Below are 21,079 nucleotides of genomic sequence, written 5' to 3'. Positions count from 1 at the left end.
GGCTTTGACACCAGGCATCTGTCTCAGCGAGGCCCTTTTGTAGGATGTCCACATCTTTTGGAGTTTTGATTATGGCTCCTAGTTTTCAGTCATCTGCGAACTTCATTATTCAAAGACCACCTGTGTTAGCCTGTACTTCAGAGAAGTAGATACCAAACAGGAGAGGGCCCAGGACTGAACCCTGTGGTACTCCACTCGTCACTGGTCTGAAGTTGGATTTGGAGTGTGCTACTTTCACAGTGTGGGTTCTGTCAGTGAGCCATTTGGCAACCCATCTTGTGACATAGGGATTTATACCTAGTTTAGTGCGTTTATCTGTAATTCCAGAGTGGGGGGATAGTGCCAAAAGCCTTGGTGAGATCTAGATAGGCTGTGTGAACCACCTTACCCTCATCTACGGCTTTGGTGACCACTTCAAAGAAGTCTGTCAGATATAGGAGACATGATCTGCCTTTTGTAAACCCGAACTGGGTGGGGTCCAGAGTTTGGAGATTACCAATGTCATTGTTTATAAGTTCCATGATGATATATTCCATAGCCTTGCAGACCAGGCTCAGTCTAATGGGGCGGTAGTTTCCAGGGTCCGTGGTGGCTCCTCCTTTGTGGAGTGGGATAACCGTCGCTGTGCTCCATTCAGTGGGCACATAGCCTGAGGGGAGGCTATGACTGAACATGGTACTTAGGTAGAGTGCCAGTTTGTTCTGTAGTTCATGCAGAATGCAGCCTGGGATGTTATCATGTCCCATGGATTATGTGTTCTTGGCTTTGGAGAGTGTGTTTTTTACCTGTGTAGCCATGATTACAGGAACTTTACATTCTTCTGGTATAGAGATGGGCCCTTTAGGGGATGAGAGGGGGGTTAAAGTTAGCACTGAATCTATCTGCCAGGATGTTGGCAATATCAGTTGGTTCTATATATTTAGTGCCATTGTGCTGTAACTCAGAGCAGATCTGAGTATTGCCATTGAGATTCTTGACATAGCTATAGAATGCTTTGTGGTTGTCTTTAGAGTCAGTGGCAATTTTGTTTTCGTATCTAGCTTTGGAGGATTTTATGAGGGATCTCAGCTTCTTACTGAGGCTGACCATGGAGTTCCTCCAATCATGGGATTTTACTCCTTTTTGCAACAGTTTCTTTCTTCTGTTGTAGAATTTGTTTATGGCAAGGGACCAACAGATTAGCTTCCTTTTTTTGGAGGATAGCATCTTGGTTCTGTTAGGGATTGCACGATCCATGCACTCATGTAAGTGCTTATAAAATGCATTTGTGTAGGATTCAGCAGTCATATCTCTATTGTCAGTAGAATGAGAGTTGCCTATTGCTGAAGCAATGTCCAGTGACTGAAAGGCTTTCTCTGATTTTCATTTTTTCATCAAGCTCCAACTGGATGAAGGTTCAAGTTAAAAAAATTGTCAGAACTTTTTTGCCCATAAACAGTGCAGCATGACCATCAGTGCCTTGGCAACCCTTCTTGCTACAGACTTCCTCACCCAGTACTATCCACCCAGATAGGGCTACCTTGATGGGAGGGTGGCCTATTGGTTAAGGTGTTTCCCTTACAAACACAAGGTACAGGGTTTGAGTCTCACAAGGGATAATTGGCTAGGCTTACAATGGCTCGCAAGGGCAGCTAACCTAGTACTAACCTATGAAAAGGGCAGCTGGTGCTACAGGGGTAGGAGGTAGATTACCCCAAGGTCCATATTAGGTACTACTGCCCCCATTCTAGGTAGAAGCATCATAGGAGGATGGTAGCTGGATCTGCAACTGTGGGAGTTCAAGAGTCGCCAGGTTCTGTACCGTTACATACACTGTTCACACTATGCCTTTTCTATTAAGTCCTACCCACGCTAGTGTGCAGGGTTGATATCACAGAAGCCATGGGGCAACCCTCACCTACATGATGACACATCCTCAAGCCACCTGCTCCAAACATGCATCTGTACTGAGACAGTATAGCTCCAGTACTATCACTGGAGTTGCTCTGCCAAAGTAGTTTGATCTTAATATGCCCTCACACCCCTTTTCTCTGGGTGAAAATTTGAAGGCAGAGCCTCATCATTGTTCTCCAAAGATGTCAGCTCTAACAGGTGCAAAATTCACTAGTCAAACTCCTGTCACATGAGTCATAGTCGGAGTTCTATCCCTCAATGACAGTGGTCACAAAAAAACAGTCAAACCTTCAACCAAAAGCAGTTGCATCTCCTCTTATTACACTAATTTCACAATCACACAACAACCAAAGATTAAAGAGAGAAGACCACACACAATGACTTGAGGTCAACGTGCACCATATCTCTCAATCTCTTAATATATGAGTGCTGCTCATGCCAGAAATAATGGGAAAAACTGGAAGCTTGTGTCTTTGGATATGGACAGCAACATATAAGTAGTGAAAATGTTCTTAGCCCCCTTAGTGTTATATACAGATCTGGCATATTTTTATCAACCAGAGGAGAAGTTGTGAACGGTAATTAATAAAGAATTCAAGGATTTTGTCTGGGAGATGAAAAGGGTAAAGGCCAGGAAGGCTAAGCTGATCATTTCAATAGAACAAGATGGATTAGCATTACCTAATTTGAATGCATATTAGCATAGATCTGGATCCAGCACTAGGTGACATAAGCAGTCTCCTACAGCCCCATGGCTGGGAGGGGCAAATGTGGCCAGGATGCTTCAACATAATAATTAATTCATTAAAATACTTACTGACACCATGGTGGCAGCGTCTTCTCCTTTAAGGAGAACCATACATGCGTTGCACACACACATGCAAATGTAAACACATTCTGCAGTTGCGTGCAGAATTCAAACTACTGTGTGTGCACATATATATATATATATATATATATATATATATATATATATATATATATATATATATATATATATATATATAATTTAAACTAATGGTTCCATTTGTTTCTGTATATGAGAAACAGTGTGCACATGTATGTGTATGTGTGTTCACAGGTTAGTACTAAGCTAACTGCCCTTGCGAGTCATTTTAAGTTTAGCCAATTATCTCTTGTGAGACACAAACCCTGCAACTTGTGTTTGTAAGGCAAACACCTTAACCATTAGGCCAACCTCCCATGTATGTAATTTAAACTAGTTGTTCTGTTTGTATGATAGATAAAGTGTGTGTGTGTGTGTGTGTGTGTGTGTGTGTGTGTGTGTGTGTGTGTGTGTGTGTGTGTGTGTGTGTGTGTGTGTGTGTGTGCGTGTGTGTGTGTGCGCATTGCTGGACAAAAGAGAAGGTGTGTGTGTGTGTGTGTGTGTGTGTGTGTGTGTGTGTGTGTGTGTGTGTGTGTGTGTGTGTGTGTGCATTGCTGGACAAAAGAGAAGGGGTGTGTGTGTGCGTGTGTGTGTGTGTGTGTGTGCATTGCTGGACAAAAGAGAAGGTGTGTGTGTGTGAGTGTGTGTGTGTGTGTGTGTGTGTGTGTGTGTGTGTGTGTGTGTGTGTGTGTGTGTGCATTGCTGGACAAAAGAGAAGGTGTGTGTGTGTGAGTGTGTGTGTGTGTGTGTGTGTGTGTGCATTGCTGGACAAAAGAGAAGGTGTGTGTGTGTGTGTGTGTGTGTGTGTGTGTGTGTGTGTGTGTGTCTGTGTGTGTGTGTGTGCATTATTATGCAAGAGAGTAGGTATGTGTATGTGTGAGTAATTGCTATGTGAAAGTGTAGGTGTATGTATGTACCCATTCCAGGGCACTAAATATGGCCTGCAAATTAAATAGGATGTGCTGGAGGGGCAGATTTATCTCCCACTGGCTGCCACATGTTTGGAACACGCTACCAATTCATGTGAAACAGAGCACTTCTATGACACTATTCAACAGGAACCTGGATGAGTGGATGGGGCACCATAAATTCTTACCAGGGATAGAGCCCACAACCCTCCTGGACATGGGCAGTCATCACTAAATGTAAGCTTGGGTATTGACTAGCATTTCTATGGTATTTCATTAGAATGAAATGGTTAGGCTTAAAATTACCTCTGGGTTGATAGCCTAGTAATCTCCTATGATCCTATGATCCTATGTGTGTTTTGCCATGTGAGAGTAGATAGAACGTAGGCATGTCTGTGTATGGGGTGTTTGTGTGTGTAAGCAGAGAGAAAGTAGGCATGTGTGTGTTGGTGTGGTTGGGTCTATATTAGATAAACGAAAGTTTATCTTACCGAATGCTGACATTATCGAAAATCCCGGAACTCGAAACTGCAATTGTGGGGGGCTGCAACACCGAGATCACACTACAGTGAGGAAAAGGCAAATATTCCCATCTTCACTGTACAGCGATCTCACAATTCCAGTTTCGGGTTCCAGGATTTTATTTCATGTTAGCATTCGGTAAGATAAACTTTCATTTATCTAATATAGACCCGGTTTGGGTGTATGTGTGTTTATGTATGTGTGAGAATAAAAAGAAGTTAGGTGTGTATGTTTTGTGTGTGTGTGTGTGTGTGTGTGTGTGTGTGTGTGTGTGTGTGTGTTTAGCATACCTTTGAACTGTCCAGATTTAGCCTCATAGTTTTGGTCTGTTTCTCATAAGATTTGTGGTTTTCTGGCAACTCACAAAGGATTGTAGTCACTAAAGAATGACATATACATGAGTTTCCCACTTCATATCCTTTAGAAAAATGCATGTTAACACAAATCCTGTTATTCTATTACTTTCTAAGTTAAAAAGTGCAATATTTGAAATCTATTAATATTTTGGGCCATTGTATCCCTATTATTGTATGCTTTGTCCAGATTTTTTGCAGTACAGTGAGAAGTTGAGAGGTTTGCATAATTTTCAAATGTCCAAATGTTTGCCTCATATGTTTGGCCTATTCATCATATCATTTGTGGTTTTCTGGCAAATCACTGAGGACTGAAATAACAAATAACATCATAGATTGAGTTTCAGACATAATTTCCTTCAGAAAATGCATGCTAGCACAAATGCTGTTATTCTAGCAGCTTTATATGGTAAAAAGAGCAACATTTAAAATCTATCCCTATTTTGAGCCAATGTATCCCCATTATTTTAGGCTTTGCCCAGATCTCTTGTGCTAAGAGGTTGAGAGGTCTGGAAGTATGGTATGTAATGCCCTAGTTTTGTGCGTGTGTGTGTGTGTGTGTGTGTGTGTGTGTGTGTGTGTGTGTGTGTGTGTGTGTGTGTGTGTGTGTGTGTGTGTGTGTGTGTATGGGGGCAGGTTAGTCAATTGATTTGATCAGGCTTGACCTGTAACTTGGCTACAGCAGACGAGTCTGAATTCTCTATACCAACTACAAGACTGCTGAAGGAATTGTGAACTTCTGTGGAGATAGGAGCCTGAATCCTCTACACCAACTACCAGACTGCTGATGGAATTGTGATTTTGAGTTTCAGTATATTTTCATGGAATTATTAGGTTTGGTACTTTTTCAAGGGATTATGAGTTTCAATGCATCTTCATGGAATTATGAGTTTCAGTGGAAGAGAGGCTTATTGTTGCTCAGTTGCCCATGCTAAGTCTGTTTTCAATGTGCAGTTAACATTTTTTTAGCAAATGAATTTTTTTAAATAAACTCTCTGAACTAAACCCGTCTACTTCTACTATCTCCTGTTTCTCTAGCTACCTTAACATAGGCAATTAATTCTTCAAGTGCAGCAGACAATGAATCTGTAGATGAAACACCGAAATGTAAAGTTGCTTGGCAGTAGCAACCTCTCCATTACTTGCATACCTCTTTAATGTGGAATTATTCAGATTACTTTAACTTCTGCAGAGTTCATGCTTATTGACTAATATTGGTGGATTGTAATGACAGACTTGTGAGTAGCCTTTTATGGTTGATTTATTTTCAAATGGCTAATTTTGTCTATCGGTTCATACATTTTGTTTCATTGCTTATTGGAAGAATGTTCAAAACTACAAATTTAAAACACATTCTAGCAAGTGGTGTTATATTATACAAGGAATATAATTTAATACAATCAGGAAGGTAAATCAAAGAACACTACATTTGTACATGTCCCTAAAAATGTGCGCAAGGAGCCTATGGTCTGAAAATACCCCAAAGGTATACTTAATTCTCTACTAGACAGATGCATTTTATTTGAATGTGGGTTTTGATGCTATTTCAATGACTGTAAGTTTCAATGGCAGAGAAGTTTACTGCCCATGCTGTCTATTTTTATTGTGAGACTGTATTGTTTGTTTAGCAAATGGCTATTGGTGTTTGTGCTATTTTATTTCAATATCTGTAATCATTGTAGAAGTAAATAAGAAAACAGTATGCACACTGAGGTTTGGACAGTGTTTATAGTAAATAGGTTCATAGATTAGTACTAAGCTAACTGCCCTTGCGAGCCATTTTAAGCTTAGCCAATTATCCCTTGTGAGACTCAAACCCTGCACCTTGTGTTTGTAAGGCAAGCACCTTAACCATTAGGCCACCCTCCCAAATAGAGTGAAATAGCTGAGTAATGGAACACTGGAATGGCTGGGGAGAGGGTTGCTGCTAGGGGGGTAGGGGTTGCTGCAGCAGGGTCTGCTCTGGGGGACTGATCTATTACCCTGCTTAGGGCCCCATTTGATCATGATCCAGCTCTGGCTCTTATACATAACAAAGGCAGAAAGCTACAACTCAAAGTGGAGGAGGATAATGATGAAATAAGCAGAGAGTTGGATTGGCCTTTAAGAGGAATAACAACATCCATACAGAATATTATATTCATAAAGTAGCAGAAAGTGTTCTAAGAACTATGCCAGCATGACAATAAAGAATCACAATTTTACTGATAGGGATGACCGCAATTAGGGGTGCAGAGAATAGGCAAGAAGGAGCTAGAATTTACTGGAGAAAACTGGCAAAGGAACTAAGGTATTGGGAACAAATAACTAAAGAAGGAAAGGGATTACAATGGGAAGAGGAGAAGTAGATATTTGGAGAGCAGGCTACAGACTGCTTTCCATATCAGGACTGATATCAGAGTACAGGCAAAGAGAAAGGTATAAGGGAACCCTAAGTGAAAGACCTGCTCTGGTAGAGTTTTTAAGTGAATTTAGAACAGAAGCTGCTGTTAAAAAAGGGATAATTAGTGGGGCATATAAAATACTGCACAATAACTATAGGAATCAATCAGTGGAGGTTAGAAAAGATTGGAAAGAGAGTTTGGATAAGAAATTCACAAGGAAATATTAGGAGGACATATGCATGGCTCCAAAATATGCAACAAAGTGTAGAAGATTTAGGATTTTTGCTTGGAAGTGGTTGTATAGGTATTTTTATACGCCAAGAATACTCCAAAGAATTTTTCTTCAGGTGGATGGCAAATGTTGGAGGCGGGATGTAAATGAAAGAAGTAACTGGGAAGATGTGTTTTAGGAGTGTAATGAGTTGGCAGACTTAAAACATTTACCCACAGAGTACTCTATCAGAAGTATTGGGTGAGTGAATGGGTGTAACAAAGGAAGGATATAGGATCTGAATTGAATAGACATTGTATGGCCTTGATAAGTTTGATTCTGGAGGCTGACAAAAAAAAGCTGTTACTAGAAAATGGAAATCAAAGTCTAAACCAGTTGTATTTTTTGAATAATGAGTGCTGTAACCGAGAAAAAAGATCTGGAAGTGGGATCTTTAGAAAAGCGTAGGAGACACTTAGAGGAAAAAAAAATGAAAATTATGGGAAAGTTACATGTAGAATAATGTTTTAGAGGATTAGTGAGTTTTAAAGGAAGGCAGGAATTGATCCATTTTTGGAATGTTGGATTGATGATACATATAAAAAAGAATACATGTGATCTATAATGTTTGCAACTGGGAAAATGTTAATATGGTTTGTTTTCTTTTATATAAAGGTATGGTTGCCTATGTCTGAAGTGATAATTCAATAACGGTGCTAAAAATAATTTGGGTGGAAAAGGAATCAGGAGTACAGTTTAAATATTGCTCATTTTCTGCTGAATAGCTGCATACTTGAGCTGTTTGGTTAGCTTTTACATACCTACATCAACTTTATTATAAGCTGAGATAAGTACAAACTTGCAGTGTTATAAGATAGTACTGCATTTTATTTTTTCTGTTTTATTGTTTCATTGAATATAGTGTTAAAAATAGTATTGCATTTATCTGCTTATATATTTGTTTCACTGAAAATTGTGAGCTCTCTCTCTGTTTGCAGTTAGTTTTCCCAGCCACCCTCCCTGTTCTTGTTGTAGTATTAATCTTAGTGGCTTTGGAATTGACCGCCCCTCCTGTAAATTTGTGTTTGAACACTCCTCCTGGGCCCATCTCATTTGCTCACTCAACCAAGTACAGTGAGATCATATTTTGATTTCAGACATGCCTACCATTCCCATCTGTACAGCTCTACCCCAGCTCTATCCTAGTCTAGTCTCATTAGCTCATCCTGACTAATACAGAGAGAACATTTGAGTAGGCATACCCACTTAGGCCCTGAACATGTCTGATTGAAGACTGCTGGAACAGGGCTCAGTTCTGAGGTTTTTTACTGGTTATTTGGATAATTTGTTTAAATCAGTTTGCTCATTTTCTATTGTTATATAAAAAAAAAATTTGCACTTTATCTGCTTTTACTTTATTTGTGTTTCTTCCTACTTTATTACCTTATTTTGCTTTTGCTTCTTCTTAAAAGTACTCTATTGTGTTTATTCTGCTGCATTTATTACTACTTGGTAGCAGCCTGATTAATTCTCGGCTGGAGTGCAGGGAGTGCCTTCTGTGTGGAGTCTGCATGTCCTCCCTGCGGTTGGGTGGGCGTTTGAAAGACATGCGTAAATGGGCGTGCCTTCATTGAAGTTTGAACGTTGAGCTGGCACCTCAACGTTTGAGAACATCTACTGCCAATCATTAGCGGACCGGAGTTCCGCTCTGGTGACCCATAACCGGGAAAAGACAAAAAGACAAAAAGTAGCCTGATTAAATTGTAACTGTTATTCTAAGTCTTTTGGTTAAAGCACTTGGGCTTCAGACCAGTTGTTTTACATTAAGAAGGTTTGTGTTCTGCACTGTTGTGGAAGGACAGATAGCTTACATCCTTTTAAGTTGGGAATTGATGATTGAAGGCTCAGTGTCTGTCATTCTAAAAGTGTATTAGCTCTGATTTAAGCACTTGGGCTCCAGGCCAGTTATTTTACATTAAGAAGGTTTGTGGTCTGCAATGTTGTGGGAGGAGAGGCTAGATTCTGCCCTTCTGAGCTGGGAATTTCTGGTTAAAGGCTTATTGTACCTGCTTATTTGAACTGTTTCTGAAATTTGTGCGCCTTGTTTGCTGTAGCCTTGAAGTTAGTAGTTTATTGGCCATTTTTGGACTAATTTCTATCTCTTTCATTTCCCTGCTATAAAAACTGCATTTGCATGGTTTCTTGTGCTTGTATTCAGCTCAGCAAGTGCCTGTCAGGTGTCTTGCAGAGTTCTACAGCAGCAGAGAGACAAAAGAGAGACTTTGGAGTGATTAAGTATAATTTTTCTGCATTTTCTTGCTGTCTTTAACTAATTCCATCTAAAATGCTGATTTTTTAGTGTTTCTGTGATTTAAAAAGCTTGTTTCTTATGTCCATGTTGTCCATGTTGGTGTGAATGACCTGAGATGGACCTCCCTAGACTACATGAAAAGAGACATGGAAGAGCTCGCTGATCACGTAGCCCAGGCCGGTATGACCCTGAACCTGAGTAGCATCCTGCCCTCACCAAGAATGATGCCAGAGTATAAAGAAAAAAATTATCAATTTCAACAATTGGCTAAATTTCTGGTGTTATTCGAAGGGGATCCAGTATCTGTCCGCCTGGGATGACATGCTCGACAAGCCACGTTGTTTCACAAGAGATGGGTTGCACCTGTCATCCTTAGGCTTTTGAATACTGGCCAAGGCTTTTGCCACCCCACCCCCCCCCATCATGCCTTTTTTAGGCAAGGCTCAAAAGACAAACCCACCAGTGTAAATAGCACAAGTAACCAAAAACTGAGGGTAATGCTACTCAACGCCAGAAGTCTAAACCTCAAAATGCATGCACTCGAGGCACTCCTCAGTATGGAGAACATTGATATCTGTGCAGTAACAGAAATCTGGTTTAAGGCTCCAGAGAGCACCCCAGCACTACCAGGCTATAACTCATACCATATTTTTCGGCCACAGAACCTGGACCGAAACACAAAAGGCAGGGGTGTATCCATATTCATCAAGGATATCCACACCTCCAGGTTAGTGGCGCAGCATGATGCCTCAGAGATTATCCATGTGCAACTAACAATGGTAAAAAACTGCAATTCAAATTGTAGCTTGCTACAGATCACCCACCATGACTCAGGATCCCTATTCTGCATTTCTGGAGACAATGGAAAATATGAAGATCCTACCAAACACCCTAATATTGGGTGATTTAAATTACCCAAACATTAACTGGGATAACTACTCAAGTACTAACCCCCTTGCCCAAAGCTTCCTAGAATTTATAAACTCAAAAACCCTGGATCAACTGGTCAACACCCACACCAGAGGTGACAACATATTGGACCTGGTCATCACCAACATGGACGACCGGTGTTCCACACAGGAGGTCAACCCCTCGCTGGTTAGATCAGACCATAGACTAATCACTCTGGACATCCACATTCCGCCCCACCCCCAATCAAGGAAACCACCGTGAAAAACTTTTCAAAAGCAAACTTCATGTTACTTAAGACCGAGGTGGAAAGGTTCACAGCCCCCATGCTAAAGGACAATGCTGTCCAAACTGCTAAATCCCTTACAAAGCACTTTATGAGCACCTGCAAGAATGCATGGATCGTGCTATCCCAAAAAAAACCAAGACTCACTCCTCCAAGAAAAGGAAACCAGTGGTGGACCCCTGCCATAAACAAGATATACAATAGAAGAAGGAAACTAGTACAGAAAAGAGTAAAATCCCAAGAAGGAAAGACATCCCTGATCAGTATCAGCAAGAAACTATGATCCCTCATAAAATCATCCAAGGCTATCTTCGAAAGACAAATTGCCAAGGACTCCAAAGATAACCACAAAGCATTCTTTAGCTATGTCAAGAACCTAAGTGGAAACTCTCAGATCTGCTCTGAGTTAGTGCAGAATGGCACAAAATACACTGAACCGACTGATATTGCCAACATTCTGGCAGACAGGCTTAGTGCAAACTTCACCCCCCTCTCACCCCCTAAAGGGCCCATAACCATACCAGAAGAATGTAGAACCCTGGCAATCACTGATACACAGGTTAAAACAGCCCTATCCAAAGCCAAAAACACAGCTTCAATGAGACTGCATGGTGTCCCAGGCTGTGTCTTACACGAGCTCCAAAATGAACTAACCTCTCACCTAAACACACTGCTCAAACTCAGCCTCTCTACAGGCTACATACCCATAGAGTGGCTCACAGCAACAGTTATCCCGCTCCACAAAGGTGGAGCCACAGTGGATACCGGGAACTATCGCCCTATAAGACTGACTAGCCTGGTCTGCAAGGTTATGGAGCACATCATCATAGAACTCATTAACAGAGACATTGGGAACCTCCAAACATTGGACCCTACCCAATGTGGATTAGTTAAGGGCAGATCATGCCTCCTAAACCTGGTAGACTTCTTTGAGACAGTTGCTAAGGCTTTAGATGAGGGAAAGGAGGTCCACACAGCCTACCTAGACCTCGCAAAGGCTTTCAACACCATTCCCCATTCTGGTATTATAGACAAGCTCACCAGCCTGAACATAAACCTCTATGTCATGAGATGGGTTGCTAATTGGCTCATGGATAGAACCCACATGGTGATAGTTGTAGGCTCTAGGTGTGACTCTAAACTGGTTACAAGTAATGTGCCCCAGAGCTCAGTCCTGGGACCCCTCCTGTTCGGTATATACTTCTCAGAGGTACAGGCAAGCACAGAAGGACTATGGCTGACCAAGTTCATAGATGACTGCAAACTGGGGGCCATAACTGACTCTCTGGCTGATACAGGCATTATCACTGAGACGGATACCTGGTGTCAAAATCATGGCCTCAAGCTAAATGCCAAAAAGTTCATAGTCATCCTCTTTGGAAAAAACAAAGTATCCGCGAATTACCACATATGTGGTAGTCCCCTAAATACAGAAAATGTAATAAGGGATCTGTGGACCAAAGTAGATAGTAATCACTCCTTTGATAATCATATTGCCAAGGTGGTTAGAAAATCCTTCTATGTGGCCCACCTAATCACAAAAGGGTTCGCATCTAGAACAAAAGTGGTTATTGTGCCCCTCTACTCATCACTCATCAGACCCATCATAGAGTACAATGCCCCATTTGGGATGTACCTTACAAGACACCTGCAACAGCTGGAAAGACCACAGAAGTACCTCACCAAGAGGATTACTGGCCTCAAACAGATGCCCTATGCAGCGCAACTGAAGAAACTCCAGCTGTACTGGGTTGCATACCGCTTACTCAGAGGTGATCTCTGCCTGACATACAAAGCCATGTCCAACCCAGAACTGATGGACATGCTCCACCTAAAAAAAAACAAATCCCCGAGAGCCACATGCTCTAGGGATCTAAACCTCACCACAATGATAACTAGGACGTGCTGGAGGGATAGATTCCTGTCCCAGAGACTCCCCGTGCTTTGGAACAGGATTCCAATCTTCATTAGGCAGAGCGCTTCACTAACACTCTTCAAGAGAAACCCTGACAAGTGGATGAGAAACAGAAAATTTACCCCAGGGATCACTGCAGTGGCTCTGCTGGACAGAGGCACAGAGAACTAATGGCTCTGCTGGACAGAGGCACAGGAAACTAATCTAAGGGGGCAGCGAAAGCCAACACATTCTGGCTAGGCTTATAGATACCCTCGAGCAGATAGCCCAGTACTTGCCTATGAGCCTATTATAAACCTAGAAAGTTGCTAGAATAGCAAGGTTTGCATACATGCATTTTATGAAAGATTTCAAGTCTGTCATTATTAAGTGACTTCAATCCTCAATAATTTGTCAGAAAAACACTAATTTTATGAGGAACAGATAAAATTATTAGGAAGAAATTTGCACATTCTGTAAAATTCAGGATAGTTGAAAGACATGGTGCAAATATACTGGAAGCACACTGGCAGTGATTTTCTGTATTGGTCTGTTTTTTCTTTGAGTAACGAGCAAACGTCAGTTCTTAACCTGGGGTTGAAGTTTATTCCTACTACTTTACCTCACTTATATGTTTTGAAATGTGAGATATTTCATTTAGTATGTAAATTGCATTTATTACATTTTTCAAGGATGGTGAACATTTTGTTGATGCCTCCAGTGAGTTTAATTGTGTTAATGATGATAGTCGTAATGGCAGCTTTTATCCATGTGTGTCTGAGCTGGGGGGTGAATCTGAAGTAAATGCACGGTGCTTATTTAAAACAGATAATATTAAGTATTGCAGTTCTTTTATGCCTCATTTCAACAATGAAGGGGTCAAGCATTTTTCAGTTATGTTTAATTTTATTGTAGAACAAAATATAGGGAATTTATGAGTAATAACCATTTAATTTGTTATAATTTAACTAAAATGATTGGACAGCTTTAAAGGACTTATTTGCTCAATATGAGTTAATTATTAAGCCTGGTGACAAGGCAACAAGATTGTGATTATAGACTATATGCAATATTTAAAAACGTGTATGGAGCATTTAAATGATAGGAATGTATATGAAGAAGTTTCTTTAGATGCACATGTAGAGTCAATGAAACAATATGAATTATTACTGTGTAAGGGGCATAGATTAAGATATTTTCCTATGGAAGATGATGTAGAAAACAGATTTATAGTTAAAAGATGCATTATGGCCACAATTTATTGTTTGCCCAAAATTCAGAAAAGTTTTAATAACCCACCAGGGTGACCAATAGTCTCAGCCTGTACATATTTCCTACACAATATTGGTTTGTTACTTCGAGTTTCTTTATCCTTTTGTTACTAAACTGCCATCATATATCAGGGACACCCCTGATTTCTTGTCAACACTTAAGGATTTAAGGTGGGTAACCAACATATACTGGTTAACTTCAGACATCCAGAATTTTTATACGAATATTAAACATGTAAATGGGATTCAAGCTCTGCAGTACTTTTTGGGGGAAAGTCCACTTACTAGCTTTGTTACTGAATTGTTGCAATTTAGTTTAACTAATAATGTTTTTGAATTTAATATATTTTGAATTTATTAATGCCCTTTATCATGCTAACTTGATAATGGGACTGTTTGAAACTAAATATATTTATAAGCATATTTTTTATAATTTTGTAATGTAATATTTTCATTATATTGATGATATTTTGTTTGCCAAAGTGACCAAGACCAAATCTCTGATTTTTTTTAGAGGTCTAGGGGAAATCAGATTTGGTCTGTCTTTTGATGAACCACAGTGGGGGAATAATATTATATATTTAGATGTAAAACTAAAGGGATATGACAATGGTGAAGTTTTAACTTCCATACATAGAATGTTCGAAGACTGTGGCAATTTTTGCATGGCACAAGCTACCACTCCGCACTACCTGCTATAGTCATTACCTTATGGTGAACTTCTATGGCTGAGAAGATTATGTAAAAGTGATTTAGATTTTATGAAAGAAATTAGGTTTACTGCTCAAATGTTTCTTTCTAGGGGGTATGACAAGTCCATTAGATAATGCCTTACTTTGAGTTAAGGGGGAAACTCTTAATAATGTGGCCACTAGATTAGCAGTTTATGACCATGAGAAAAATAGAACAAACAGAAATTGTAATATATCTTCCTTTAATAGACAGGAATTTAATTTTGTTTCTACTTACACAGTATTTAGTGAGAAACTGAAGAATTGGTCACATATTATTGGAATTATTTGTTATAGCATCATGATTTTTCTGCCATTTATGTCCTTTTTCTTGGGTCTATATTAAAAGCCTGAAAAGACAAATGCTCTAGTCTATATACATCGACAAATAAAGGTCAATGTACATTAACAGCGAAACATGAAAACAGCGAAATTTAAAATGCCGAACGAGTTCCGTCATCAGAATGCGCCACACAGGTAAGTAAAAAATAACACTAAATATGTAATTTAACACGCCCCCTTACCTTAATATACCAACTCCGAGATCGCACTACGGTGGGGAAAAGGATATATTTCCTTATCCCCACCATTGCGCTGCTGACCAGGAAACACGTTCGGCGTTTGAAATTTTGCTGTTTTCGTGTTTCACTGTTTATGTACATCGACCTTTATGTGTCGATGTATATAGACTCGAGCATTTGTCGTTTCAGGCTTTTAATATATATCCCTTTTTCTTATATATCTTATAAAAGATACAGGAATTTAAAAGATATATTAGTGCACAGAAATTTTTAGGTACCATATAAGTACTTCTATAGGACCCTTGCTACCTTAGATACATTCCCTTGTGAGGGCTGTTTGAGTTGTATATATATTCAGAAATGTTTTTTGAGATCAGAGATGTTAGGTTTGTACCTACTGACAGATATACCTGCAATACAGAAGGAGTGATATAAATACTTAAATGCCCATGTGACTTATTTTATGTAGGGGAAACTAAAATAGCATTTAAACTTAGACTGCAGGAACATGTAAGATATACTAAAAAAACTTAACTGTGTAAATCCATATATATAGTTGCTTATCTTAATAAGTTTATAGTCCTTGAAGGCTATACAGCCAAGGCACTAGACTTTTATGAGTGTTCTTTGAATTCTATTAAACTTGGAACAGCAGCCTTTTTTTTAATTTTCTATGGTGTGCACTGCTCAACAAGTTCAACATAAGTGAATATAAAGTGACAAATTAAACCTTGTTAACTTTAACTCCACGACTAATAGAGCACATAACTCAAAGCTATTGTTTCTTCCATATTCCCAAAGTTAGAGTTTTGTCCCAAGAGAAAAAAAATTATGCTTCAATTAACAACATCTAGAAACGTGGTTTTGTCTTCAGAACATGAAGTCAAGAAGCACACATACTTCATTGTCTGAACACCCCTACTAACTAACCACAACTGGATCTCATCCCTCAGTCACTGAACTACAGTTTACCATAAGATAAGACTAGCTTCAGAATTGTCAGCTTACCTCAAGATAGGGCTAGCTTCTAGATTGTCAGCTTACCCCGAGATAAGGTTCATTTCAGGATTGTCAGTTTAGCCCAATATAAGGCTAGCTTCAGGATTTTGCCATCTTACTCCAATATAAGGCTAGCTTCAGGATTGTCTGTTTATGTTGAAAGGATATAAAATTTGTAACAGCCCTTGATTTCAACAGTGATGAAGGCTTGTAACTAAGTGTCTTGGGTGCCTTCTAAGCTGTAAAGTCAGATGGTATATTAATGCCCATCAGAAATGGAATCCACTGTTTTATAACTTCCTTTGTGGAGTTACACTCCACTTCTTTCTACAAGTATTTAAGTCCTAAGAGGTGTTTTGTTTTATTAGAAACTACATACAGTGCTCTGTCAGGTAGGCGCCCTTCTATATCAGATGCATTTTCCTCTAAAATATGCATCTTTACAGTATCTCCTAGTTAGGTGGACTTTAGTTCAAGATATTGATTTTCATGAACCTGCTGAAGCATGAAGGTAGCACATCTAATTTGTGCCAATGCTTCATTAATGCTCATAATTCCATCAGCAGACTCTCACCATCTAAATCCTGAGTGCTGGAAACATAAGGAATATATCTTGAGAAGAGTTTTTTTTGTTCTCATAGCCTATCCTTCAGTAGTACCTCTCCAGCTAGCTTAGCACTCACATCCTTCAGCAAGTTGAGGAATACATAAACTTCCTTCATTTTGGTTTAGAAATGCTGTTTTTTATTGAAAATCTTTTGTTTGGAAATACAAGCACAGTAGGACATTTCCCAAATTTTTAATATGTAGAAAAGCCAAAGTGTAATGTACTGATTTTTGTCCAGGTAGGAAACCATGAAAGGATTTAACTGCTGCTGGGTTCATGAAGGCTTTGAAAGGCGAGGGCCTTCATATTCAACAGTGAAACAAAAGTTAAGATTTGTGCTTACTGTGAGCCACTTAACAGTAGATCTCTAATAACATTTGTTTTAATGAGATTAGCATGTAGACATTAAACGCTCTGCTACCAGGTTTTCTCTATTATGTTAGCACAGGCAGAAATTATTACAGGTCAGTTTTCATATACAAGAAGCAGTTTTAGCTTCATGTAAACAACATGAGATTTTGTTCAGTATCTTGTATGCTCCATCCGAAGACCACAGGTAAAAAAAATCTTTGAACGTGAATGTACTATAGTCAAATGTGTTGTAAGTAAATATTAATGCTGTCATTATAAGGATAACTATAGCATAATTTTATGACCACAGGGATACTTTCTTCTAATGTTTGAAAAAAAAATCTATTTTTTATAAGCCAAGTGCAAATGCTTTCTAAAAGAAAACATTACTAGACCCACTAGTTAATATTTTTAAAAAGATTGTTTGCAGAATGAGTCCTTAAAATGTATATGTGATTGATTTTATTAGAACTGTTTTTTCTTGCTGTGTTGAATGCTATGCTACCATGCACCTCTTTGTACGTGAATCTGTCTACCACTGTTCTACTCTGCATTTTATTCTTGTTTGTCTGATTCTCCTTGACTGAGCCTGAAATGATTCACCATAATTAGTGCTCTTCCTCAGGCAAAAATGGAAAATAAAATAAATATATTTTATGATATTTTTGATGCAACCACTAAGTGAGTGACTTTATCAGACAGGATTGCAGTGACATCAGCAGAATATTTATTTATTTGTATATGTTTTCAGTGGTAGACAGATCTCCATGGACCTTTTTCTGACTCAGCAGAGGACTGGTGTCTGGTTAAGTGATTTGCTTAGAGTCATACAGTTAGGCAATGGAAACTAAGGGAATCAAACCTTGCACCTCTGTATCTCATTTAATTCTTAAAGCAATTCAGGTTTATAATCAATGAAAACATCCACTAGATATGACACTTTTAATCGCATTGTCTGTTTTGTAGTTTAATAATCCAAGTGTAATTTAATGCAATGTTGTTGTGTCTTTCGGCTTTTCCCGGTTAGGGGTCGCCACAGCGGAACTCCGGTCTGCTAATGATTGGTAGTTGATTTTTACGTGCCGAGTTACCAGCCCTGATGCACAACCTTCAAAGAAGGTATGCCCATTCATGCATGTCTCCACGCAGAAGATGCTTTAGCTGAGAATCGAACCGGACAGCGTCTTACTGTGAGGCGACAATGCTACCGCAGCACCACCACTGTTATCATGACTTGCCAGCCCTCCCTATCCTTTAAAGCACATGTTACTTCCTCAGTCTGTCAGCCAAAACAGACTTTCTTTTAAAAGATTGTATATTCTAGGGTAACTGATGGGTCTAGTAGTATTTTCAAGGTAATCAAGGAGAAGCAGGATGAAGTGAGCACCAAATCACTCACTGGTCACATGGAAAGAGAATAAAATTGGGTTGTTTTGTAGTAGGGACAGGCTAACATCAGCTGCTCACATATGTGCATGTTAGTAAAACTGACGCACCCATTATATATTAATTAAAGAAAGAAAACATGCATGAGTTTGACATCCATTTCTAGTCATGCGTATTCATTTGCAGATTAGTCCCCGTGTTACCTTTTTTTTATAGAGAATTGTGTTTGGGACATATGCTGTCCTTACCCATAAATGTCTCATTTTGAGTATACCTGAAATATTGGTGCTGCCATGATGTGAGTGTTGTGGATTATTAAATATGACCTGCACCACCACAGGTGCATCTAGGTATATCTAAGATGGTGCTGCTGGAATCCAAACGGTGCATGATAGTACAGACTGTTGAACTAGCATCAGATGTCATTATAAAATGTTAGTCATCTATGTTCCTTTCCTTTATCAGTAAACACAATCTGACCACCAGTGATCTCCCCTAATCCTTGTCTTCCTGGAAGGAAAGATTTTTAGATAAAACTGACCAAGTGCACAATATTACATGACAACTTGGCAATCAGATTGAATGAGTAGCTTAACTTGAACATTATAAAACGTTGTTAAAATGCTCCTCAAGTTGAACAAGTTTACAAAATAGGTAACTGTAGGCAAATGTAGAAACTTTTCCTAAATGTGTATTATCTTCATTCATTTAACTGTATTACAGTAACACAATATATGCAAAAAAAGTTAAGCTTACCTGTCGCAGGACGAGACACTTTTTGATCTGAATTTGAAAGAGAAAAAGAGAGATTCATTTAGCCGAGTGGACTGTTACAGTACACACTATCACAATTCCTGCTACATAATTTCAACAGCAAACTGATTTGAACTGAACAGACATCACTATTTACTCAAGTAGTTGCACATAGATCGGGTTCATGTGTACTGCCTCTGATCTCCGGCTTGTCTCTCAGCTTACTTGGGTCTTGTACATTCCAGGCAGGGCTGAAGCTCCTACTGTTTTACTGTGGAGATATGAAGTCTGTGTATGTAGAGGTTGTGCAGAGAACTGGTACTATGCTAAAGCAACCATAATTGTTTTCAGTGGAGATGTGACAGACTGAATGAAGCTTGCAACTGCTTTTCAGTAAAGCACACATAAAACAGGATGAACATATGATAAATAGAACTGCATGTTTATAATAAAGAAAAAAGAAGAAAACTATTCAACTAAAACTCTGGTTGCTGCTTCCAATAAATTCTACATTTTGTAAAACATGAATTGGATCGATGAAAATGCAGCCAAGATGACAAACAATGAAACTGGCTCATGAAATGCACACACACATGAAATGTATAAAGCTTAATGCTCATTGAAATGTTAGTTCAAAAGAATGTGTTATTTCTATCTGTGACTGTGGAGACAGGAAATATTATATTAAAACTGAATAAAAAAAAGGAAAATACTTGACTGGGAATCTTTCATGTAGAGAAAGAGAAGCTGTTTTTCAAGACAAATAGAGCCTTGCTTCTAGACTGTCCACAAGTAAAGTGATAATCTGGAATCAGTGGCGGCTGGTGACTTCAAATCAAAGGGGAGCTGCAGGAGACAGCTGAAAGGGTGGGGTCAATGGGAATGGGTGTGGCCAACTAGAAAGGGGAAGAGCTACGCTCAAAACCACAAAAACTGTAACTTTAATTAAATACTCTGCCCTGGGTGCCAAACCATCATGAGTCCAATTAAGACAAAATGAAGTATAAAAGAAAAAACATATTTCAATCCATTGGCTGCATGACAGCTTACTTAATATCTAGATGGAAACAAAAAGGTTGTGAGGCATGAAAAAATAAATTACCTTTTAAATACATTACTGGAATGCCAGTCAAAATCAAGTATAAAAAAACAAGCAGCACTCAACTCAAACCACTTCATCTTGTACTCCAGTTCTAATTATAATTTATATTCAGCTTCATTAAAGTACCAAGTAACATGCTGAAAGTAGCAATCTCTGTGATACCCCCACTTATAAAAATGTTTCTTATCCAAAAAAGACCTGCTGCCTGACAGCAACTATCTAATTGTTTCATGGGGAAAACATGATCAAAGTAAAAAATGTAAAGCAAACAGGAAACAAGCTCAATATACATTGCTTAAAGGATTACTGCATAGGATATGGACCACACACGATAGATTGGCATTCTGTTTAGTTTGCAGGTAAAGCCTGTAATGAGCTCTTAAAATAATGTAATCCTGTCCTTTATTACAAATACTGTCATATGCATTTCAGTACCCAAGGCTTATATGTTATATAGTTATGTAGGTATTCTCTGCATGGCAACAGAAAGGCTTTCAATGTTGGCAATTCTTTAACAGTATGCTTATTAAAACTTACTTGCATCTTACAATCTCAGACAAGCTTACCAGATGGTCATTAAAGCACTGCTACTTAAACACAGAGCAGCAGGCACTTTCTGAATAATAATAAGCATAAATCAACCGTATAAAAATATGACAGAAACCATAACATTCTGCAAAATCAAGGACAGATGAAAAGCCATTATAGTACTTGTGTCTACCTTGGATGGGGGGATATTCTGCACATTTACACTGCATAACTGCTCCTTGCCTTGCTTGGACACATCCAGAGTCACTACAT

The 21,079-nt window shown here is 39.0% G+C and overlaps 1 protein-coding gene across 4 annotated transcripts in view; it reads right to left on the bottom strand.

Annotated features, from left to right (window-relative positions):
* CFI (complement factor I) overlaps positions 1-21,079 on the bottom strand; it is a 790,564-nt gene that overhangs the window by 313,788 nt on the left and 455,697 nt on the right. For all 4 annotated transcript variants that reach the window (XM_044062133.1, XM_044062135.1, XM_044062134.1 and 1 more), the window contains one exon: positions 19,180-19,206. In XM_044062133.1, coding sequence (XP_043918068.1) covers positions 19,180-19,206 — 27 coding nt within the window. The remainder of the gene's footprint in view (positions 1-19,179; positions 19,207-21,079) is intronic.

The sequence above is a fragment of the Protopterus annectens genome, chromosome 2.part1 (genome assembly GCF_019279795.1).
Source record: "Protopterus annectens isolate FY-2018-M chromosome 2.part1, PAN1.0, whole genome shotgun sequence".
Lineage (NCBI taxonomy): Eukaryota > Metazoa > Chordata > Ceratodontiformes > Protopteridae > Protopterus > Protopterus annectens.
The sequence above is the reverse complement of the archived record's forward strand: the minus strand, read 5'-3'. Positions and strand labels throughout refer to the sequence as shown.